The sequence below is a fragment of the Pseudophryne corroboree genome, chromosome 1 (genome assembly GCF_028390025.1).
Source record: "Pseudophryne corroboree isolate aPseCor3 chromosome 1, aPseCor3.hap2, whole genome shotgun sequence".
In the NCBI taxonomy this organism is placed as follows: domain Eukaryota; kingdom Metazoa; phylum Chordata; class Amphibia; order Anura; family Myobatrachidae; genus Pseudophryne; species Pseudophryne corroboree.
This window is the reverse complement of record NC_086444.1, coordinates 799,072,612-799,097,782: the sequence shown is the minus strand read 5'-3', so window position 1 is coordinate 799,097,782 and position 25,171 is coordinate 799,072,612. Positions and strand designations below refer to the sequence as shown.

Sequence of the window (25,171 nt, the reverse complement as noted above, 5' to 3'; positions counted from 1 at the left end):
TTGCCGATTTCAGAATCTTTTTTACCATGTTCTGTATTTCCAGAGCCTTTTCCACTGGAAGAAAAAATAAGATTTTACTTACCGGTAAATCTATTTCTCGTAGTCCGTAGTGGATGCTAGGAACTCCGTAAGGACCATGGGGAATAGACGGGCTCCGCAAGAGACAGGGCACTTTAAGAAAGAATTTGGATACTGGTGTGCTCTGGCTCCTCCCTCTATGTCCCTCCTCCAGACCTCAGTTAGAGAAACTGTGCCCGGAAGAGCTGACAGTACAAGGAAAGGATTTTGGAATCCAGGGCAAGACTCATACCAGTCACACCAATCACACCGTATAACTTGTGATAAACTTACCCAGTTAACAGTATGAACAACAACGGAGCACCAGATCAACCCTGATGCAACCAAACATAACCCTTATTTAAGCAATAACTATATACAAGTATTGCAGAAGACGTCCACACTTGGGATGGGCGCCCAGCATCCACTACGGACTACGAGAAATAGATTTACCGGTAAGTAAAATCTTATTTTCTCTAACATCCTAGAGGATGCAGGGGACTCCGTAAGGACCATGGGGATTATACCAAAGCTCCCAAACGGGCGGGAGAGTGCGGATGACTCTGCAGCACCGAATGAGCAAACACAAGGTCCTCCTCAGCCAGGGTATCAAACTTGTAGAACTTTGCAAAGGTGTTTGAATCCGACCAAGTAGCAGCTCGGCAAAGCTGTAATGCCGAGACCCCTCGGGCAGCCGCCCAAGAAGAGCCCGCCTTCCTTGTGGAATGGGCCTTAACTGATTTTGGCAGCGGCAATCCAGCCGCAGAATGAGCCTGCTGAATCGTGTTACAGATCCAGCGAGCAATAGTTTGCTTTGAAGCAGGAGCACCCAGCTTGTTGGGTGCATACAGGATAAACAGCGACTCAGTTTTCCTGACTCTAGCCGTTCTGGCTACATAAACCTTCAAAGCCCTGACCACATCTAGTAACTCGGAATCCTCCAAGTCACGAGTAGCCACAGGCACCACAATAGGTTGGTTCATATGAAAGGATGACACCACTTTTGGAAGAAATTGTGGACGGGTCCGCAATTCTGCCCTGTCCATATGGAAAACCAGATAGGGGCTTTTATGTGACAAAGCCGCTAATTCTGACACACACCTAGCTGAAGCCAAGGCTAATAGCATGAACACCTTCCACGTGAGAAATTTTAACTCCTCGGTTTTGAGTGGCTCAAACCAGTGTGACTTCAGGAAACTCAACACCACGTTAAGATCCCAAGGTGCCACTGGAGGCACAAAAGGAGGCTGAATATGCAGCACTCCCTTTACAAACGTATGGACTTCAGAAAGAGAAGCCAGTTCTTTTTGAAAGAAAATGGATAGGACCGAAATCTGGACCTTAATGGAACCCAATTTCAGGCCCAACGTCACTCCCGACTGTAGGAAGTGAAGGAAACGGCCCAGCTGGAATTCCTCCGTAGGGGCATTCCTGGCATCACACCAAGCAACATATTTTCGCCATATACGGTGATAATGTTTAGCCGTCACGTCCTTCCTAGCCTTTATTAGCGTAGGAATAACCTCATCCGGAATGCCTTTTTCTGCTAGGATTCGGCGTTCAACCGCCATGCCGTCAAACGCAGCCGCGGTAAGTCTTGGAACAGACAGGGCCCTTGTTTCAACAGGTCTTGTCTTAGAGGTAGAGGCCATGGGTCCTCTGTGAGCATTTCTTGCAGCTCCGGATAGCAAGTCCTTCTTGGCCAATCCGGAACAATGAGTATTGTTCTCACTCCTCTTTTTCTTATGATTCTCAACACCTTGGGTATGAGAGGAAGAGGAGGAAATACATAAACCGACTGGAACACCCACGGTGTCACTAGTGCGTCCACAGCTATCGCCTGAGGGTCTCTTGACCTGGCGCAATACTTCTGTAGCTTTTTGTTGAGGCGGGATGCCATCATGTCCACCTGTGGCAGTTCCCACCGACTTGCAATCTGCGTGAAGACTTCTTGATGAAGTCCCCACTCTCCCGGGTGGAGGTCGTGCCTGCTGAGGAAGTCTGCTTCCCAGTTGTCCACTCCCGGAATGAACACTGCTGACAGTACTCTTACGTGATTCTCCGCCCAGCGAAAAATTCTGGTGGCTTCCGCCATCGCCACCCTGCTCCTTGTGCCACCTTGGCGGTTTAGATGAGCCACTGCGGTGATGTTGTCTGACTGAATCAACACCGATTGGTCGCGAAGCAGGGTCTCCGCTTGATGTGAAGGCAAGTCTCCTGACTTGACCACAGACCTTGGAAATTTCTTCCCTGTGTGACTGCCCTCCACCCTCGGAGGCTTGCATCCGTGGTCACCAGGACCCAGTCCTGAATGCCAAATCTGCGGCCCTCGAGAAGGCGAGCGCTCTGCAGCCACCACAGGAGAGACACCCTGGCCCTGGGGGATAGGGTGATCAGCCGATGCATCTGTAGATGTGATCCGGACCACTTGTCCAACAGATCCCATTGAAAGGTCATCGCATGGAACCCGCCGGAGGGAATGGCCTCGTATGATGCCACCATCTTTCCCAGGACTTGCGTGCAGTGATGCACCGACACCTGTTTTGGTTTTAATAGGTCTTTGACCAGTGTCATGAGCTCCTGAGCCTTCTCCATCGGGAGATAAACCCTCTTCTGGTCTATATCCAGAATCATGCCCAGGAAGGGCAGACAAGTCGTAAGAATCAACTGCGACTTTGGAATATTTAGAATCCAGCCGTGCTGTTGTAACACTTCCTGAGAGCGTGCTACGCTGATCAGCAACTGCTCTCTGGACCTCGCCTTTATGAGGAGATCGTCCAAGTATGGGATAATTGTGACCCCTTGCTTTCGCAGGAGCACCATAATTTCCGCCATTACCTTGGTAAAAATTCTCTGTGCCGTGGAGAGACCAAACGGCAACGTCTGGAATTGGTAATGACAATCCTGTACCACAAATCTGAGGTACGCCTGATGAGGTGGATAAATGGGGACATGAAGGTATGCATCCTTTATGTCCCGAGACACCATAAAATCCCCCCCTTCCAGTTTGCGATGACCGCTCTGAGCGATTCCATCTTGAACTTAAACCTTTTCAGGTGTATGTTCAGGGATTTTAAATTCAATATGGGTCTGACCGAACCGTCCGGTTTCGGAAACACAAACATGGTCGAATAATAACCCTTTCCTTGTTGAAGGAGGGGAACCTTGACGACCACCTGCTGAAGACACAATTTGTGAATTGCAGCTAACACAATTTCCCTCTCTAAGGGGGAAGCTGGCAGGGCCGATTTGAGGTATCGGTGAGGGGGCATCTCTTCGAATTCCAGCTTGTATCCCTGAGACACAATCTCTATTACCCAGGGATCCACCTGGGAGTGAACCCACTTGTGGCTGAAATTTCTGAGACGCGCCCCCACCGGGCCAAGCTCCGCCTGTGGAGCCCCAGCGTCATGCGGTGGATTTAGTAGAAGCCGGGGAGGACTTCTGTTCCTGGGAACTAGCTGTGTTGTGCAGCTTCTTTCCTCTACCCTTGCCTCTGGCAAGAAAGGACGCACCTCGGACTTTCTTGCCTTTTTGTGAACGAAAGGACTGCATTTGGTAATACGGTGCTTTCTTAGGTTGTGAGGGAACATATGGCAAAATATTTGACTTTCCAGCAGTAGCTGTGGAGACCAGGTCCGAGAGACCCTCCCCAAACAATTCCTCACCCTTGTAAGGTAAAACCTCCATGTGCCTTTTTGAGTCGGCATCGCCTGTCCATTGCCGAGTCCACAGGACCCTTCTGGCAGAAATCGACACTGCATTTATTCTAGAGCCCAGTAGGCTAATGTCTCTTTGAGCATCTCTCATATACAGGACAGCGTCTTTTATATGCCCCAGGGTCATTAATATAGTATCCTTGTCTAAGGTATCCAGATCCTCAGATAAGGAATCCGTCCATGCTGCTACAGCACTACACACCCAGGCCGACGCAATTGCCGGCCTTAGTAAGGTACCTGAATGTGTGTAAATGGACTTCAGGGTACCCTCTTGCTTTCTATCCGCAGCATCTTTTAGGGTGGCCGTATCCTCTGACGGCAGGGCTACCCTCTTGGATAAGCGTGTTAGAGCTTTGTCCACCCTAGGGGAGGATTCCCAGCGTAACCTGTCCGTTGGCGGGAAAGGATACGCCATAAGCATCCGTTTGGAAATCTGCAGTTTTTTATCTGGATATTCCCAAGCCTTTTCACATAACTCATTTAGCTCATGTGAAGGGGGAAAGGTCACCTCCTGGCTTTTTTTCCCCATACATATGTACCCCCTTGTCAGGGACTGGGGTTTCCTCTGTGATGTGCAACACCTCCTTCATTGCTATAATCATATAACGTATAGCTTTAACCAATTTAGGCCCTCATTCCGAGTTGTTCGCTCTGTAAAAATCTTCGCATCGCAGCGATTTTCCGCTTAATGCGCATGCGCAATGTCCGCACTGCGACTGCGCCAAGTAAATTTGCTATGTAGTTAGGAATTTTACTCACGGCTTTTTCATCGTTCTGGCGATCGTAATGTGATTGACAGGAAATGGGTGTTTCTGGGCGGAAACAGGCCGTTTTATGGGCGTGTGGGAAAAAACACTACCGTTTCCGGAAAAAACGCAGGAGTGGCCGGAGGAATGGAGGAGTGTCTGGCCGAACGCTGGGTGTGTTTGTGACGTCAAACCAGGAACGACAAGCACTGAACTGATTGCAGATGCCGAGTAAGTCTGGAGCTACTCAGAAACTGCTACGAGGTGTGTAATCGCAATATTGCGAATACATCGTTCGCAATTTTAAGATGCTAAGATTCACTCCCAGTAGGCGGCGGCTTAGCATGAGCAAATCTACTAAAATCCGCTTGCGAGCGAACAACTCGGAAAGAGGGCCCTAGGCTGTAACTTTGCATCATCATAGCCGACACTGGAGTCAGACTCCGTGTCGGTGTCTGTGTCAACAATTTGGGATAGTGGGCGCTTCTGAGACCCTGACGGCCTCTGCGACATAGGATCAGGCATGGGCTGAGACCCTGACTGTCCTAAGGTTTCAACTTTATCCAACCTTTTATGCAAGGAATTAACATTATCATTTAAAACCTTCCACATATCCATCCAATCAGGTGTCGGCGCCGTCGGCGGCGACCCCACATTCATTTGCTCCCGCTCTGCTTCCACATAGCCTTCCTCGTCAAACATGTCGACACAAGCGTACCGACACACCACTCACATACAGGGGATGCTCTTTTTGAAGACAGTTCCCCCACAAGGCCCTTTGGAGAGACAGAGAGAGAGAGTATGCCAGCACACACCCCAGCGCTATATGTCCCAGGAATCACACAGTAACTTAGTGTTAACCCAGTAGCTGCTGTATAAAAAGCTTTTTGCGCCTAATTTATGTGCCCCCCCCCCTCTCTTTTTACCCTCTTCTACCGTGTTTCTGCAGGGGAGAGCCTGGGGAGCTTCCTCTCAGCGGAGCTGTGGAGAGAAAATGGCGCTGGTGAGTGCTGAGGAAGAAGCCTCGCCCCCTCAGCGGCGGGCTTCTGTCCCGCGTTTGTGTGTAAAATAATGGCGGGGGCTCATGCATATATACAGTGCCCAACTGTATATATGCTACTTTTTGCCAAGAGGTTCCTAATTGCTGCCCAGGGCGGCCCCCCCTGCGCCCTGCACCCTACAGTGACCGGAGTGTGTGGGTTTAATGTGGGAGCAATGGCGCACAGCTGCAGTGCTGTGCGCTACCTCAGTTTGAAGACTGGAGTCTTCTGCCGCCGATTTTGAAGTCTTCTTGCTTCTGTCACCGGCTTCTGTCTTCCGGCTCTGCGAGGGGAACGGCGGTGCGGCTCCGGGATCGGACGACAAAGGGTGAGATCCTGTGTACGATCCCTCTGGAGCTAATGGTGTCCAGTAGCCTAAGAAGCAGGACCTATCTTCAGTGAGTAGGGCTGCTTCTCTCCCCTCAGTCCCACGCTGCAGAGAGTCTGTAGCCAGCAGATCTCTCTGAAAATAAAAAAAAAACTAACAAAATACTTTCTTATAGCAAGCTCAGGAGAGCTCACTAAGTAGCACCCAGCTCGTCGGGGCACAGATTCAAACTGAGGTCTGGAGGAGGGACATAGAGGGAGGAGCCAGAGCACACCAGTATCCAAATTCTTTCTTAAAGTGCCCTGTCTCCTGCGGAGCCCGTCTATTCCCCATGGTCCTTACGGAGTCCCCAGCATCCACTAGGACGTTAGAGAAACTCTCTGTAATTCTGTATCCAGAATCATACCTAGGAACGACAGCCGTGTCGTCAGAACCAACTGTGATTTTGGCAAGTTTAGGAGCCAACCATGTTGTTGCAGAATCGTCAGTGAGAGGGCAACGTTTTTCAGCAATTGGTCCTTGGATCTCGCCTTTATGAGGAGATCGTCCAAGTACGGGATAATTGCGATTCCCTGCTTGCGCAGGAGAACCATCATTTCCGCCATAACCTTGGTGAAAATCCTCGGAGCCGTGGACAGGCCAAACGGCAACATCTGAAGTTGGTAATGACAATCCTGAACCGCAAACCTCAGGTATGCCTGATGTGGAGGATATATGGGAACGTGTAAGTAGGCATCCTTTATGTCGACCGACACCATAAAATCCCCCTCCTCCAGATTGGAGATCACTGCTCGGAGAGATTCCATCTTGAATTTGAATTTCTTTAGAGAGAAATTGAGGGATTTTAGGTTCAAAATCGGTCTGACTGAGCCATCCGGCTTCGGGACCACGAACAGACTCGAATAAAAACCCTCCCCCTGTTGTGACGGGGGTACTGTGACAATAACTTGATTTTGACACAGCTTTAGTATTGCAGCGCATACTACCTCCCTTTCTAGAAGAGAAGCTGGCAAGGCCGATTTGAAAAATCGGTAAGGGGGCACGTCTTGAAACTCTAATTTGTACCCTTGGGTTACTATTTCTACTATCCAAGGATCCAGGTCCGAGCGCACCCAGACCTGACTGAAGAGTTTGAGACGTGCCCCCACCGGTGCGGACTCCCGCAGAGGAGCCCCAGCGTCATGCGGTGGATTTGGTAGAAGCCGGAGAGGACTTCTGCTCTTGGGAACTTGCCACAGCCTGTGACCTTTTTCCCTTTCCTCTTCCTCTCACAGCAAGGAAGTAGGACCCACGTCCTTTTTTGTATTTATTGGGCCGAAATATTTTCCTGCTTACGATCCACATGATCCTTTATGGCTGCCGTGTCAGGAGACGGGATCACCACCTTTTTGGACAGACGCGATAGAGCTTTGTCCACCGTGGGGGTTGACTCCCACTTTTCCCTGTCCCCAGAGGGAAACAGATATGCCACTGGAATTCTTTTGGGAACCTATAACTTCTTGTCAGGATTTTCCCAAGCCTTTTCAAAAAGAGTGTTCAATTCATGAGAGGGAAGAAACGTTACCTCAGGTTTCTTTCCCTTCAACATGCAGACCCTAGTATCAGGAACAGCAGAGTCTTCCGTAATATGTAATACGTCTTTTATCGCCACAATCATGTACTGAATGCTCTTAGCCAGTTTAGGATTTAATCTGGCATCACTATAATCGACACTGGAATCACAATCCGTGTCGGTATCTGTATCCGCTATCTGGGTAAATGCACGTTTCTCTGACCCCGAAGGGGTCTGAGCTTGTGACAATGCATCCTCCATGGATTATCTCCATGTCTGGTTCTTAGACTAAGATTTATCTAAACTCTTAGTCAACCGAGCAACATTTGCATTAAAAAAACTCAACATATTTACCTAATCAGCCGTCTGCGGTTCCGACACGGTCACTCCCACAGTCTTTTCTGTCCCCACTCCAGCCTCCTCCTGGGAAGAGCACTCAGCCTCAGACATGTCGACACACATGTACCGACACCTGCAATCACACTGGGGCTATAGGGGACAGACCCACAGCAAAGCCTGTTAGAAAGACACAGAGGGAGTTTGCCAGCTCACAACCCAGTGCCTATCCCGGTACTGAAACTTTATATACAATGTCTCAGACCTGTTAGCGCTTTTATAATAAAGATAATAGCACCAAATGTACTGTGCCCCCCCCCACCCCCATTTTGCACCCTGTTACTTGTACAGCAGTGTGGAGGTCAGGGCCAGCGTCTCTGCAGCTTCTGTGAAGAGAAAATGGCGCTTGTTAGAGCTGTGAGGGCTAAGCCACGCCCCCTCACCGGCGTGCTTCAGTCCCGCTCATTTTAGCATATTTATACTGGTGGGGGTCTATATTAAGTGCCCAGGCTCTTTTCATATAACTTTTACCAGTTTATTTCAGGTCTACATGCTGCCCAGGGCGCCCCCCCTGCGCTCTGCACCCTGTTGGTGCCGCTATGTGTGTGGGAGCTGGTACCTCAAGACCTGAAGTCTTCTGCCGTCACTGAAGTCTTTGATTCTTCTTTTACTCACCAGGCTTCTTTTTTCTGGCTCTGCAAGGGGGGTGATGGCGCAGCTCCGGGAACGAGCAGCTAGGCGTACCAAGTGATCGGACCCTCTGGAGCTAATGGTGTCCAGTAGCCTAAGAAGCAGAGCCTTTGAGCTCACAGAAGTAGGTCTGCTTCTCTCCCCTCACTCCCATGAAGCAGGGAGCCTGTTGCCAGCAGAGCTCCCTGAACATAAAAAACCTAACAAAAGTCTTTTTTCAGAGAAACTCAGTAGAGCTCCCCTGTGTGTGACCAGTCTCCCTGGGCACAGAATCTAACTGGAGTCTGGAGGAGGGGCATAGAGGGAGGAGCCAGTTCACACCCCTTTTAAAGTCTTAAAGTGCCCATGTCTCCTGCGGATCCCGTCTATATCCCATGGTTCTTGAAGCATCCCCAGCATCCTCTAGGACGTATGAGAAATACTATAGACAAGTGCAAACTTACAATTGAGCTGTAACTTATAGCAACCAATCACCAATTAACTTTAGTTGATCTAAGAAGACAATTAGATCAAAGTTCTAAATTGTTATTATGGGTTACTGCATATTTGTACCAACGAAAGTGCTACCACTAATACCCCTTTCACACTGCACAAATAACCCGGTATCGACCCGGCATATTGCCGGGTCGACACGGGTCGGCGTGCAGTGTGAAAGGGGCATAGCCGAAATCGGGGGTCTTCTGACCCGGCAATTCACCACGGGAATAAAGCAGTGTTATACCCGGGTTGAATACCGGGTCAGTGGCTGCGTAAACGGGCTTCCGGGTCGATGCGTCCCGGGACCCGTTTACTACAGCAGGGAGAGGCGGCGCGAAGATGATCTCATCTCCCAGCGCCGCCTCCACCTCCGCCCCCCGCTGCTATGGCAACCCGCCCGGCATATTGCCGGGTCGGGGAAGCCTGCAGCACCGGCCAATGCCGGATCCCACCCGGGAAGGACCAGTTTCCAATTGCCAGGTGGGATCCGGCATTGGCAGTGTGAAAGGGGTATAAGCGTTGAAGGCCAAGAAGCTGACACCACTGTTTCCCTGGCGGCATATATGCCCAGTTTGTGGAATGCCTGGAGAAATTCCCCCGGCCACCAAGGACATACCTGGAGCCCAGATTCCTTCTCCCAGCTTACTCTTGTTTGCAGCACACATGGGGGGTAAATTCAGATATGGCTGAATTTGCTATCACTTCCTTGGAAGCAGCAGTGATAGCGCTGTATGGTGATGCAGCAGGAGGCGTCTATTACAAGCAGATGCCTCCTGCTACAGTAGTGATCCAACCTGCATCCTAGGTATCGGATCAAACACCCTCCATCGGGCGGTTTATGGCACCCATGGAGCCGTGCATACCTCCCATCGCAAAGCATAGGAAATATCTGTCCAAGGACCGAGATCCCTGACCTCTTTCCTCCCCCTAAATGGCAGCGTCACGCCACCCTCGAAACGACATTAGACTGTCAATGACAGTCTGATGCCGGCCTGCCTCTTTTGCCGCGGGACCTGTTCGCACCTGCGCAGAACGTGGTCCTGCGCATGTGCAAAGTACCAAAGAACGGTGCAACTGCACCTGAATGAGGCCTATGATGTCATGGCAGCAGTGCCTTGATCAGGGTGCTAAGTCACACAAGTATAGTACTGCTAGTAAATAAGCCTCAGTATCATTAACATTTTGAGCCAGCAAGAATACACAGCAAACAAACAAAGTCTTACAGCAAAGGGTATCAGAATGTGACTAATTACATATTCTATCTGCATAATTTGATTGATATGAGCAATAATAACCGAAGAACTGCCAAGATTTCCAACCCCTCTGATCATATAATTTGGGAAAGGGAGCTAGCAGCATAATAACTCCCTTCCCCACTGACCAGAGATCCATGGATCATACACTGGAAAACTTTAAATACATACAATGAGCAACACAATTGTATCCAGGATGTTTACTGGAAAGCAAAGCTACTGGCTGAGCGATGTTTTATTCAAACAAATGTAATTTGATTTTTTTCCATTTAAAGTTAGCTTGTTAATAATAAAATTGTGACTTTTTTTTTTTTTCTTTAACATTTTCTGACAGAGATTAGAATTGTTTTATTTTTTTTACCTGGCTTATTTTATGCATCATGGACAAACAATGTTATGTTATCTTTTTCTGCTATATGCATCCACACCTAAGCTAAGCTTTCCTTTATAACTAATTACTGCAGGAGCTCATGGAATGGATGCCAGAGTGTTTCTGGATTAGGTTTTAAAAAAAAATTTTTCAAAACAAACAACATGTGACTAAGGTTTATCAGTACTGTCAGAATAGAGTTTATCCAGGTACAGGACGGAACAATATACAGTACCTGAGAAGGTTCCCTATGCATTTTTAATTATACGTAAAGTATAAGCAATAATGTTTAATACTTACAGGAACCCCTCGTTTGGAAACTTTTTGTACATATGTAAATTGGTGGACAGCAAAGGCAACCAAATATGTGCTCATGGGAACAGACTTCTGGAATATAGTTTTCTTCCACCCACTTCCTAAGTCAACAGTATCCTAAGAAGAATGCAAACATTATAGTACAAGACATTTTACTAAAATGAGTGCACTGCAAATATACAACTGTATAGACAAAATTATTGCAGATATAAATGAAGGGTATCAGTTATGAAATAATGTGTAAATTACGCAATCTGTTGGACATGACGTGGAATGATTGTTGTCTGTCTCACATCAAAGTCTAAGGGGTCTATTTACTAAGCTTTGAATGGAGATAAAGTGGACTAAGATGAAGCATCAGCCAATCAGCTCCTAACTGTCAACAGGCTGGGTTTGAAAAATTACAGTTAGGGAGCTAATTGGCTGGTACTTTATCGCCGTCCACTTTATCTCCATACAAAGCTTAGTAAATAGACCCCTTAGCCTCATGTACCCCTTCGCCGCTCACATACTGCGGTTGTCTGCAGCATTCCTGATCTCCGTTTGCTTCCATTTAAAAGGGTACATGGGCACAGCCATGTTGGATGCAGTCAAATGACCGATTCATCCAGTCAGATTCTGAATGCTACGGACACATGACCTCTGTATCCGACGACAGCCAGGAGTGCCCTATTTAAATCTGCTCAGGACTCCAGAGCATTGTCAGAACAATGCACTTCCTAGTAGAGGTTCACCCTGGCTCAGGACCAGCTGTATCTGAAAGTGCCAGTTCTCCTGTTAAACCCCAGGATTCTTGCTATTCTCGATGAGTGCTGGATCTGGGTTCCCGCTACATCAATCTTAACTGCTGTATCTGCAAGTGTATATTGAGGAAAGGGGGCCTGGACTGCACACCCTAGCTTCTTATAATGGGATGTAGTACCTTGCTGGGACTTAGTACTACAATATAGGAACAAGAACGCCAATATAGGAGTCTACTTGACGGTGACCTCGTCGGACAGGTCCCTAACATTATAGGGGTTTGCCTCTGGGACGTAGAGCACCCCCAAACCACCCCAGCCCTACCACCACAAGGCATCACACAAATAAGGGTTGGAAGTGAGAAATCAGTGTTAGGCAAGTGAAAGAAGCTGCTGAGTGTTAGAAAGAAGACAGCAGTAAGGTGTCAAGAGTGTTAGAGTGAGGTTAGCTGATCAGTGTATCAAGTGTAAAGATGTGTGAAAAATGCTACATAAATAAAAACAAACACAAGGTGATATAGGTGTTAAAAATAAATGTAAGGTGGTGATGCCCCAAAACGGCCCAGCCAGAGCAATCCAAGGAGCCTCATGCCCCAAAAGTTCACCCCAAACTGACTTTCTATATAATTAAAGGATCTCCTTGATATGTTCCAGGTCTGTACTCCAGTGCAGTCCCTGACCTAGGATCTGACCAGCTCCCAGTGTTAATCCGGTCTTGGAGATTCTATTACATTTGTCCAGTCTCAGCTCACTTCAGCTAAACCCTAGGGACCTGGCTTGAATCAATTTAAAAAATCTGAGCGTGACATTGGCACTTGCTACAGCAGTATGCTGTATGGCTGCACAGGTAAACAGCTCAAAGGCGGCAGTTGTGTACGTAGAGTGGACCAGCAGACTATAAACTACAGTAGGTCTGAGCACAAGGCCTGTGGTCATAAATGGCTACTCGATGCTGAAGTGGAACAGAGATTGTGCAGCCATGTTTAGTCCCACAAATGGGGAACGGTACATCAAATTACAGATAATCTGAATCAGCGACTAATTAACATGGTCTCTCATTACATTGCATGGGTTACAGAATGCTCACATGGCTGCTGTGAGTGCATCAGTAACACAGGAATTGGGCTGTAAATGATTGGAAATGTGGTCTGATGAATCACCTTTTCATTTACACCATGCAGATGGTAGAGTGAGGATATGGAGACAACACCACGAAGCATGGACACTTCATGCATCATCACAATCCACTAACTTCAAACCTCCAGGAACTGGAAGGTGAAGTTCCAATGTATGGGTGCATGCATATTCCTACTCAAAGTCTAATTTCTCTTGCAAATATACATTCCAACAGTTTTTGGATTCCAGAGGGGCGCGGCATGTCATATAATGGTAGGAAGGTTATTGCAAAAATTGGCCATGGCACAGTCTGTCAAATTGGGTGACAATCGATGATCGCTCTCTAGCACATGCTGTGTGTATGATGAAGAGTTACTAAGAGAATTACTGATGAAGAGAATGATGAAGAGTTACTAAATGAGTTACTGCTTGTCCCATACTGTCTTGAAACTTCATCAATCATCACTGTAACTACTGTAACATGTCTCTACTATGGAATACATACAGTATGTCAACAGCAAATATGTTACCAAACTATATGTGGACAGAAGAATGCAAATGTTATAATGTAAGTTCAATCATTATAACCATGTCAGCAGTATAACTTTAAACAGGGTCGGCTCTAGGCACGTTCGACACATGCGGCCGTGCGGGGCGCACAGATTTTTCCCCATATTGTCTGTTTACTTTAACACCTGCCTGTCATCCTGGGGCGCACAGATTTTTCCCCATATTGTCTGTTTACTTTAACACCTGCCTGTCATCCTGGGGCGCACAGATTTTTCCCCATATTGTCTGTTTACTTTAACACCTGCCGGTCATCCTGGGGTTAAAGTGGGCTGTTCTACTTCCGGGTAGGAGGGGGCGGGCCGACAGCATCCGGCCATGTGGGTGCTGTGCGGGCATCCCATCAGTGGCTCAGCGGTTGTGACTGCGCCCTCCTCCTGGAATCAGACAGCAACAGCACACCAGATGAGGTTCCCCGCCACCCTCTCACCATCTGTTAGGAGGCAAGTGCTACAACTGGATTTCCCAAATGTAATATACAAATTTATAGATAAAGGATTACTGGTGGCTGTGTATGCTCCATGTTTCCTATTGGATTTCTTGACAAACATATGTGTACGGTACGTGTGTATATGGGTAGGGACAAAGTGGATGGGGCATTAGGAGTATACTACATGGGCTTTCCTCTTGTTCTCCTGCTACCACTATCCTGTCCATCTGCACATCCCTGTCTGCCTGGTCTCCATCTATTCTATGTGCTGCTGTGACGTCAGCACGTGGGGGCCTGGGCAGTAATGAGATCAACCTGCTGTCTGTAGTTTTACTCCCCCCACATGTAGTAGGTTCCAGCAGCACCACCTCATCCATAAGTCTCTCCTGTCCTGTCCCCTCTCTCATGTCCCTGTCCCCAGAGCCGGAATAAGGGAGGCACAGGAGGGTCAGTACCCCAGGCCCTTCTCTATCACGGAGCCTCCCTGCCCAAAGCTGCTCCAACCTAGCTCTGACATTCAGTGGCGGATCCATCCAGCCCCGCCGCATAACACAGAGACACAGTGCCAGTGTTTTCTGCTGATACTGCAGTTATGGGCAGGGGGATAGGGAGCGCTGTGACCAAATACAGGTAGCCAAAAAACTGGACAGCTTTTGGCCAGTGACAGCCCCCACCACAACTCCGCACTTCCCGGCACTTTTGGAGGCAGACTGTACAGAGGCCCTGCTCTTTACAGGTTCTGGGTGGCCGGCATGTTGTAGTAGAGTGTGTCAGGTGTGACGTCTGGTCTTCTAGCGAGGACCCACCATCGGCAAGTCCCAGTCACTCTGTCTCTTTCAGCACTTAGAGAAAAGAGAAAGAGGAGAAGGAAAGGGCAAAGCAGGATTTTAAGGGGTATTAGAGGCAGAGGGGTTCAACACTAGTAAGCAGCCCACCTACAAGCAGTTGGTGTCAGCAAAAGGGTAAGCGGAGGGACACATTTATTGTTTGTTTTTTTCTTTAAATATTCATTTGATATAACATTATCCAGAGATGCAAGAGTAGCAACAGTTGTGCCCTATGTTGTCTGGCTTTACTTATTTTTTGTGTATGGACTATTAGATTTTGTGTAATCTCTCTGCATCTCTATGTCTCTCTCTCCTCTCTGCCCCCCTCTTGCTCTCTGTTCCTCCTCTCTGCCTCTCTCCTGTCTGCGTCCCCTGCCTCTCTCTCTCCTCTATGCTCACACCCTCTTTCTGCCTCTCTCTCCCCTCTCTGTTCTCCTCTATCTGCCCAAGATGTAGTTATGTGACCAGCTGTCGGGAAACCTCCGGTCACTATACTGAAGCGGGGATCCCGACTCATTGCCCGACAGTCGGCATGCTGACTAACAGAGACTATTCCCACTCATGGGTGTCCACGACACCCATAGAGTGGGAATAGAACCTGTGGCAAGCGCAGCGAGCCCACAAGTAGCTTTGTTGCGCTCGCCCTTCTGCCGGCAATCTAAAGCTTAGGATCCTGGCGTCGGTATGGTGCCCAGTAGGATCCCAAACGCCGGTCCCCCAAACCCAACCCATCTGCCCCTATCTGTTCTCCACTTTGCCCCTGCCTTTCTCCTCTCTTTCTGCTTCTCTTCTACTCTCTGTCCACCACCCTCTCTGTCTCTCTCTCTGCCCTCCCTTCCTCTCTATCCTCTCTCCCTCCCTCTATCTCCCCACCTCTCTCTCCTCTATTTGCCTCTCTCTCTCTTTACCCCCCGTTTCTCCTCTCTCTGACACCATCTCTCTCTACTTTCCTCTCCTCTCTCTGCCCACCCTCTATCCTCACTCTCTGTCTCCCCTCTCTATCCACCTCTCTATCACTTTTTAAACATCTACTGCTAGCTCAAATCTCGCTTCTTGCACCCGTACATGGTCTCTCTCTCCCCTTTGTTGTTGGCCCCTATTGGCACCCTTCTCTCCCTCAAACTGCAAGTATAGAAAAGTATAGATCTACCCCTGCTGTCACTGCTGTTCAGGGACAATTCTGCTCCTCTCCAGCCTCCGTCGCCAGCAGAAGCCATGGCTACTGGGAGAGCTGCTGGTGGCGGAGGCTGAAGACTAGACGAATTGTTCCACAAACTGCCAGAGAGGAGGCTTCATTGCCTGCCCCCTCTGCAGGAGTGCAGCCAGGACCTGCTTCTGCTGCTATCTCATTCACGTGTGAGGGGAGAAGGCACAACCACATCAGGCACATCCAGAGGGTGGTGATGACAGGAGAGGGAAGTTCCCCTGTCTTAGGTGCTTCGGGCCTCCCGAATGCTTAATCCAAGCCCGCCTGTCCCCTCTGTCCTTTCCATGTCCCGTCTCACCTGTCCCTGCCATTACCGTTGTTTTGTCCCCTCTGTTCTGTCCCTGCCGTTATCTCTGTCCTGTCCCCCCTTGTCCCCTCTGTTCTGTCCCTGCCGTTATCTCTGTCCTGTCCCTCCTGTCCCCTCTGTTCTGTCCCTGCCGTTATCTCTGTCCTGCCCCCCTTGTCCCCTCTGTTCTGTCCCTGCCATTATCTCTGTCCTGTCCCTCCTGTCCCCTCTGTTCTGTCCCTGCCATTATCTCTGTCCTGCCCCCTTGTCCCCTCTGTTCTGTCCCTGCCGTTATCTCTGTCCTGTCCCCCGTTCCCTCTGTTCTGTACTTGTCCACACTGTCATTTCCCTGTCTTATCCTTGTCCCCTCTGTGCTGTCCCTGTCGTTACTTCAGTCTTGTCCCTATATAATTGTTTCCATGTATAGGAGATTTTAGTCATTTTGTCATTTTTCAACATTTTTATTTTATAGTACTTTACTATGAACATATAATTCTGTACAACAGCGCACTTAGCGGAGGTAGTCTTTCCTAAGAAAATGTGTACTCAAGCAGAATGTACACTTGTATGTATACTTTCATACCTCACAATGCTTCAAATCAGCAAAGGGGTGAACTTATTAAAGTTTGGCAACACAATAATTTTAACAGGTGATAAGTTTTATAGAGGCCCAATGTGTGAAGGAAGCCCCTGAGTGGCAGCTGATCTGGAAACAACACATCTGTAATGCTGTGTTTGTAGAGGGTAAATGTTTGCTAACAAATGATTAAGCAATTCCCACCTATTATGATAATCTTTTTGATTCAGCAGTCTGTTCTAGATTATTCTAATTTACTTGTATAAAATACTATGAAGGACCAAGGCAATGTTTGTTTGATAAAGTGGTGAAAGAAGGTTTTGGCTAGTTGTTTATCCAAGTTTATGTGAAATATGTGTGTAACTGGGGGCATTATGTGTTTCTGGCACTATGGGAGGCATTATGTGTAAGGCTGCTAATTGTGTGTGTAGAGGGGTGTGTGATAATATATATGTTTATAGTTTGATAACGTAAAATATAGTTGCAAGGCCACGCCCAGTTTCCCAAAAGCGCGCATGACCACTTTCCCAAAAGCGTATTGGGGGAGAGGGCACTTCAAATAAATCTCGCTCAGGGTGCTAGTAGGCCTGGAGCTGGACCTGACTTTAAACATAGTAAAGCATGGTAAATGTTAAATTCTTAAAGCATTATGACCCCAGCATTCTCCTGTCCACATATAGGCCCTCATTCCGAGTTGATCGCTCGCAAGGCGAATTTAGCAGAGTTGCTCAGGCTAAGCCTACGCCTACTGGGAGTGTATCTTAGCTTCTTAAAATTGCGACCGATGTATTCGCAATATTGCGATTACAAACTACTTAGCAGTTTCAGAGTAGCTTCAGACTTACTCGGCATCTGCGATCAGTTCAGTGCTTGTCGTTCCTGGTTTGACGTCATAAACACACCCAGCGTTCGCCCAGACACTCCCCCGTTTCTCCGGCCACTCCTGCGTTTTTTCCGGAAACGGTAGCGTTTTTATCCACACGCCCCGAAAACGCCGTGTTTCCGCCCAGTAACACCCATTTCCTGTCAATCACACTACGGTCGCCGGAGCGAAGAAAAAGCCGTGAGTAAAAATACTATCTTCATTGTAAAATTACTTGGCGCAGTCGCAGTGCGATTATTGCGCATGCGTACTAAGCGGAATTTCACTGCGATGCGATGAAAATTACCGAGCGAACGACTCGGAATGAGGGCCATAGTTTGTAAACATACTGACTGCCGACAAACCAATAAAGGTGCCTACACACAGCACAATATTTGAAACAATGTGGGCGTATCCGACCAATCGGAACGTCTGATCATTTCAAAAGTGCCGTGTGTACAGACGATAACAATGACGATGCGTGCCCCTGCTGGTCATTCGTCACCTCCTCAGATCTCTTCAACATGCAAATCTGATCTGAGGAGGTGGTGAACGATGCCATCCTGCCGAACGCAGCATGGCCTCATCCCTGCCATGGCTCGGCGATTCCGGCATCGGCAAGTGCATGTGTACTTGCCGATGCCAGTACCCTACATGGTCCAGTTGCTAGCGAAGGGACGCAGGCGGACATAATGCTCTGTAGGCACCCTAAGACAAATCTTTGGTTTCAAAATACGTACCTTCTCTGGCATGTTTGACAGTGCACTATAAGTGTTCGGGTGGATAATGGTTATTGAATAGGTTGCCTTTTTGTTGGGTTCGTCAAAACATGGGAAGGATTTACGCGCATCTGTTGGCTCATGATCTGTGGCTGCAATACTCCTAGTGTACAGAAAGGTAAACAAACAGTTCAGTTTTTATTTACACAGATTAGCCATAGTCAACATTTCATCAAGGGTTTTTTAAGGATTCCATTTAAATTATAGGATAAAACATTTTTGTCTTAAAATATTTTGAAATACACATCTAGAAGCATCACCAAAACAAATTTTGATATTTAGATATCAATGAAATACAAACCTATTAGAACTTATTAACACAAGCTGATGCAGTAAAATAAATACCAGGCTCCAGTGTTTCCTTTGTATGAATAAAAATATAATAAAGTAAAAAAATTACTAAAATAATTTTTTTTTTTTTTAAAATACACTTCGACAGAAAGAAATATGTACAGTATACAATTTGAGGTGACTCCACACTTACACCAAGAAATTAATGTCGGGCAGTACGGATGGTGTAATGGTTAGCATTACTGCCTCACAGCACTGAGGTCGTGGCTTTGATTACCACCATGGCCCTAACTGTGTGGAGTTTGTATATTCTCCCCGTGCTTGCGTGAGTTTCCTCCGGGTACTCCGGTTTCCTCCCACAATTCAAAAAATATACTGGTAGGTTAATTGGGTCCTAACAAAATTAACCCTAGTGTGCATGTGTGTGTGTGTACATGTGATAGGGAATATAGGGCCTAATTCAGATCTGATCGCAGAAGCAAATGTGTTCGTAAATTGACAAAACCATGTGCTGTGCATGGGAAGCAGATATAACATGTGCAGACAGCGTTAGATTTGTGTGGGGTGTGTTGAAAGTGAAACTGAAATGTAAATTGCAGTGTATATAAATAAAGCAGCCAGTATTTACCCTGCACAGAAACAAAATAACCCACCCAAATCTAACTCTCTCTGCAAATGTTCTATCTGCCCCCCCCCCCCCCTGCTGTGCACATGGTTTTGCCCATTAGCGAACAAATTTGCTGCTGCGATCAGGCACACACATTGAAAGCTCCATTAGGGCAGGGACAGATGTGAATGGCCAAATATTCTCTGTAAAAGCGCTGCGGTATATGTGTGCGCTATATAAATATAAAAAAACTGGTAATAAATAATAATAAATAATGTAGAGCTGGACACATTCGTGTTCAAAACAATGGTGAAACTGTCTGTTACAAAAAAAAGCATATCTACATACCTCCCAACTTTGTCCCGTCGGCAAGAGGGACACACGCGCGGCGAAAAGGGGGTGTGGCCTATGAAAAAAGGGCGTGGTTTCATGGGAGGACCCCACAATCGCGAGCCACGCCCCCGTTTTCGTCACTGAGGGGGCATGCCCAGCGCTCTGTGAGCCGCTGGCATGCCCCCTCTCCCTCTGTCTGCACCGAATAGACGCTGTGCGCATGCGCACAGCGTCTATTCACCGCTGCCCTGCTAAGCAGGGCAGCGAGAGACAGAGACTCCCAACTGCCCCCCCACCGCGGGACACTGCGGCCCACGGGTGGGACAGCGGGACAGTCCCCAAAAAAGGGGACTGTCCCGCGAAAATTGGGACAGTTGGGAGGTATGTATCTATATGTTTATTTTGAGTTGTGTATCTGCATAAGTGTAAGTGTAAGTTTTCATGATGCAGAGGCAAACTCAAGGCAGCATTCATGGTCAGTAAGGGGTTCCCCTGCAAAAGCTGCAATTAGCACAGGGCCATGATAGGCTGGCCGCCACTCTAGAACACGGAAACTTATTGCCCAACCCTGCTCTAGACCAAGTAAAAACTGTAAACTGTCAACTTTTTATTTACTTTGTAAGTCATTCTATAAGCAATGGTGTTTGTATAGGAGACTGGTTATACAGGTTGAGTATCCCATATCCAAATATCCGAAATACGGACATTTTTGAGTGAGAGTGAGATAGTGAAACTTTTGTTTTTTGATGGCTCAATGTACACAAACTTTGTTTAATACACAAAGTTATTAAAAATATTGTATTAAATGACCTTAAGGCTGTGTGTATAAGAAACATAAATGAATTGTGTGAATGTACACACACTCTGTTTAATGCACAAAGTTATAAAAAATATTGGCTAAAATGACATTCAGGCTGTGTGTATAAGGTGTATATGAAACATAAATACATTCTGTGCTTAGACTTGGGTCCCATCACCATGATATCTCATTATGGTATGCAATTATTCCAAAATACGGAAAAATCCCATATCCAAAATACCTCTGGTCCCAAGCATTTTGGATAAGGGATACTCAACCTGTATATACATGAACAATGATGTTAAACAACATAATGGTTTTGAAAATGTAAAGAACTAAATATTACATCATGTGGACAAAAGTGATTGGACACCCCCCCACTCACAGGTTTAATAACTGTGGAATTTGAACTTTGTTAAAAGATCGTTTATTTCTGCTGACAATTACAAAACGGTTTCCTAATTTAAAACTGCATTAAGGAAAACACAATAAATCAGGACAGAGTCTTCTCAAGCAGATGAGACACAACTGGCTTCAACAACAGTTCTATGAAATATTGGTAAAAATTGTGCATGTATAAAGGAAATTTGTACAGATCTCCTTTTTTAATGCAGTTACATTAATATATGTTGGATTAGCAACATACTTCTCTGTCTTCAATGAAATCCTGGTTAAGGTGCATACACACAGTGAGATTCGGGCTATGCGATAGGGGCTAGGTCGGTATCGCAAGTATATAATGACTGTGCTTGCAATACTGGCTTTGTTCGATTTTGGCTAATACCCCTTTTCCACCTACGAGCACGGGTCGCAGCCGGGAGCCTGACACGGGTGCTACCCGGCTGCGGCCCATGGTCAGCCCCCTTTCCCACTGCACTCACCAACCCGGCATATTGCCGGGTTGGTGACGCTACTAGTGACGTGGCAGGGGCGGCGCTGGGAGATCACATGATTGCATATACATAATGGGATATCTTGGGGAGTGTGACCCAAGTCTAAACACGAAGTCCATTCATGTTTCATATACATATTATACACATAGACTCAGTGGTTAAAGTGGGCCGGAACGGGGCGGAACTGCGTTCCGTCACCTCTAATTGCAGGCGGAACCAGTTCCGCCTCCGCCCGGCCACAGCATCAGGTCCCTGCTGCATTGTGAAGTTGGGTGCAGCCGCCAGCCAATCCCGGCTCGCGGACCGGCTGCAGCACCAATCTAAAGAAGAGGCAGCTTTTTCAAAGTCTGGTGTGAGCCAATCACGGCTCGCGGATCGCCAGCCAATGAGAAGCTGCCAAGTGGCAGCTTCTCATTAGCTGGCGGTCCAGGTGCCGTGAATGGCGCACAATCGGCGCCAGATTCAAAGTCCGGCGGCTTCTCGCTTCTGGCCACTGTATCAGCTCTTCCCTGGGTGAGGCATGCTAGGGGATCAGAGCAGCTCACCCAGGGCCGGCCCGACCATTATGCGGCGTACGCAGCCGTGTAGAGGACTGCACTGTGCAGAGCGCCGCCATGTGTTAGCCATGGATGTCCGGATCCTTTACAGGAGGAGCAGTGGCGTTAAGTCCGTCGAGCCCCTACTCTCCTGGCTGGGGGCAGCAGCAGCCTCTTTACACGGCAGCAGTTACAAGCGGCTGGGACTCGGAGTCACTGAGACTCACACACCCCTCTACCAGCCCACAGCCAGGAAAACGCCACACGCAGCCCACCCAGCGACAGCTCACCGCACACACAGCCCAGCAAAGTCACCACCCCCATGTGCCATCATGTTGAACCTGGGGACCGAGGAGCAGAGCACCAGCTGCATGAGCCTGGACTCAAGAAAAGGATCATCCTGGCAACGGCTAAGGTAAGAGTGGCAGTGCCCACACAGCACCCCTCTTCACTCTGACTGGCACACTCCCTTCTCTCTCTGCCTGCCATTCTTTTTCCTAAATTCTAGCCTCTTCTTTTTCCTCCACAATTCCAATGTGTGTCTGTGTGTATATTGTATGTGTTCTTCTCTCCCTCCTTTTTCACAGCACACCTCCACTTTTCTCTTCTTTATTGCGTCACATGAACTGGATAGTGAAGCAGGCTTGCAGATTTTGAATGAATTCAAGTAAATGCTAGTAGCTCCAAAAGTAATATTCATAGGGTGGGCAGTATACTGTAGCTAGTTAGCTGCCTGTGGGACATCTGTTGCAGCCACTGTGCAGGGCCATAGTAGTAGAGTTAGGCTTGCTGCTTGTTTGCTTGTATAATCCTACTGTATGGTGTAATATTAATTACAAGCAATGTACTCAGGGCCGTTCCGACCATTACGCCAGGTGCACAGCCATGTAGAGCACCACACTGTGAAGGTAATCGCTACTGTCTTCTCCATCCCCAGGCTGCTAGCTGACCATAGTGCCCAGCCCCCAGAAGATTGTGCTACTGTGAGACAGTATTTGAATTGGGGGTACTTTTGTGTGGCCACGCCCCTTCCTTATGAGACCACACCCCTTTTTGTGGCGCGCGCCTTCGGCGCGCGCTAAGCGGGAGGGGTCATGCGGGAGAAGAGTTCCCCCACCTCTCCAGGACCACTTTAAGCCCTGCATAGACTGAAGGTCATTTTATATTTTAATAATTTTGTGCATAAAGCAAACTTTGTGTACATGCACAGTCAATGTATGCTTAATGTACACCTTATATACATAGCTTGATGGTAATTTTATACAATATTTTTAATAATTTTATTCATAAACCATTGAACCATCAGAAAGCAAAGGTGTCACTATTACCCCTTCCACACCGCCAATGCCGAATCCCACCCGGGAATTGGAAGCGGGTTCTTCCTGGGTAGGATTTGGCATTGGAGACTAGTGCTGGCTTCCCTGACTTGGCAATATGCCAGGCGGGTTGCCATAGCGGTGGGGGGCCGCGCCGCCTCTCCCTGCTGTAGTGAACCCCGGGAGCCCGTTTACGCTGCCATTGACCCGGTATTCAACCCGGGAATAAGATAGCTTTATTCCCGGGTTGAATTGTCGGGTCAGGCGACCCGAGATTCTGGCTATGGCGCTTTCACACCGCACGCTGACCCGGGTTATTTTTGCGGTGTTAAAGGGGTTAAAGGCTTAGTCGCGTTTAAAATATATATTCCCTGAATCTAACTGAAATACAGTTTGGCGTGTAATCAGAATTAATAATCCTGGCGTCAGACTGTGAACCCTTCCCCCCACAAAAAAGTGTCTTGAAAGTGCACTTTGCAGCAGTCTAAGCTGAATAGAAGTGTCAGCCCACAAAAATACCAGCAGAAAAAAATAAGGTGGCACTACCAAGAGCACAGGCTGACACAAGTGATAAAAAAAATAAGATTTTAAACCTACCGGTAAATCTTTTTCTCCTAGTCCGTAGAGGATGCTGGGGACTCCGTAAGGACCATGGGGTATAGACGGGCTCCGCAGGAGACATGGGCACTATAAAGAACTTTAGAATGGGTGTGCACTGGCTCCTCCCTCTATGCCCCTCCTCCAGACCTCAGTTAGAGAACTGTGCCCAGAGGAGACGGACAGTACGAGGAAAGGATTTTGGGAATCCAAGGGCAAGATTCATACCATCCCACACCATCCACACCGTATAACATGGAATATACGCAACCAGTTAACAGTATGCAACAAAACAGTATCAGGCAACGACTGATTTCAACCAGGGCCGGTGCAAGGTTTCTTGGCACCCTAGGCAAAATGTCTGCCTACTGCCCCCCAACATCATCAGTTACTCACTTTCCCAGTCACTAAGGTGAAAGTTCATAGGTGGCAGCTTATACATTTCCCAGCCATCTGACTGCATTATCTCTCAAAGATATCATTAATTATTTGATAGCTACACTCAGTGGCACCCCCTTCCCAGAGTCGGGCACCCTACCCAGCTGCCTATCTCTTTCTATTTCATTCATCTCTCATACATTCATACATACATATCCATACACTGCCTCTCTCATACATACACACACACATACATACATACATACATACATACATACATACACTGCCTCTCTCATACATACATACATACATACATACATACATACATACATACATACACTGCCTCTCACATACATACATACATACATACATACATACATACATACATACATACATACACTGCCTCTCTCATACATACATACATACATACATACATACATACATACACTGCCTCCCTCATACATATATACATACACTGCCTCTCTTATATATATATACATACATACATACATACACTGCCTCTCTCATACATACATACATACATACATACATACATACAGACATACATACATACATACATACACTGCCTCCCTCATACATACATACATACATACATACATACATATATACATACACTGCCTCTCTCATACATACATACATACATACATACATACATACATACATACAGACATACATACAGACATACATACACTGCCTCCCTCATACATATATACATACACTGCCTCTCTCATACATACACTGCCTCTCTCATACATACATACATACATACATACATACACACACACACACTGCCTCTCTCATACATACATACATATATACATACATACATACACTGCATCTCTCATACATACACTGCCTCTCTCATACATACATACATACATACATACACTGCCTCTCTCATACATACATACATACATACATACATACACTGCTTCTTTCATACATATACTGCCTCTCACATACATACATACATACATACATACATACACACATACATACATACACTGCCTCTCTCATACATACACTGCCTCTCTCATACATACATACATACATACATACATACACTGCCTCTTTCATACATATACTGCCTCTCTCATACATACATACATACATACATACATACACT

General features: G+C 47.2%; 1 protein-coding gene across 1 annotated transcript in view; it reads right to left on the bottom strand.

The window, feature by feature from the left end:
- ENPEP (glutamyl aminopeptidase) overlaps positions 1-25,171 on the bottom strand; it is a 243,618-nt gene that overhangs the window by 184,640 nt on the left and 33,807 nt on the right. The window contains exons 2-3 of the mRNA XM_063918907.1: positions 18,236-18,377; positions 10,869-11,000 (exon numbers count right to left, since the gene is read on the bottom strand). Of these exons, the coding sequence (XP_063774977.1) occupies positions 10,869-11,000; positions 18,236-18,377 (274 nt within the window). The remainder of the gene's footprint in view (positions 1-10,868; positions 11,001-18,235; positions 18,378-25,171) is intronic.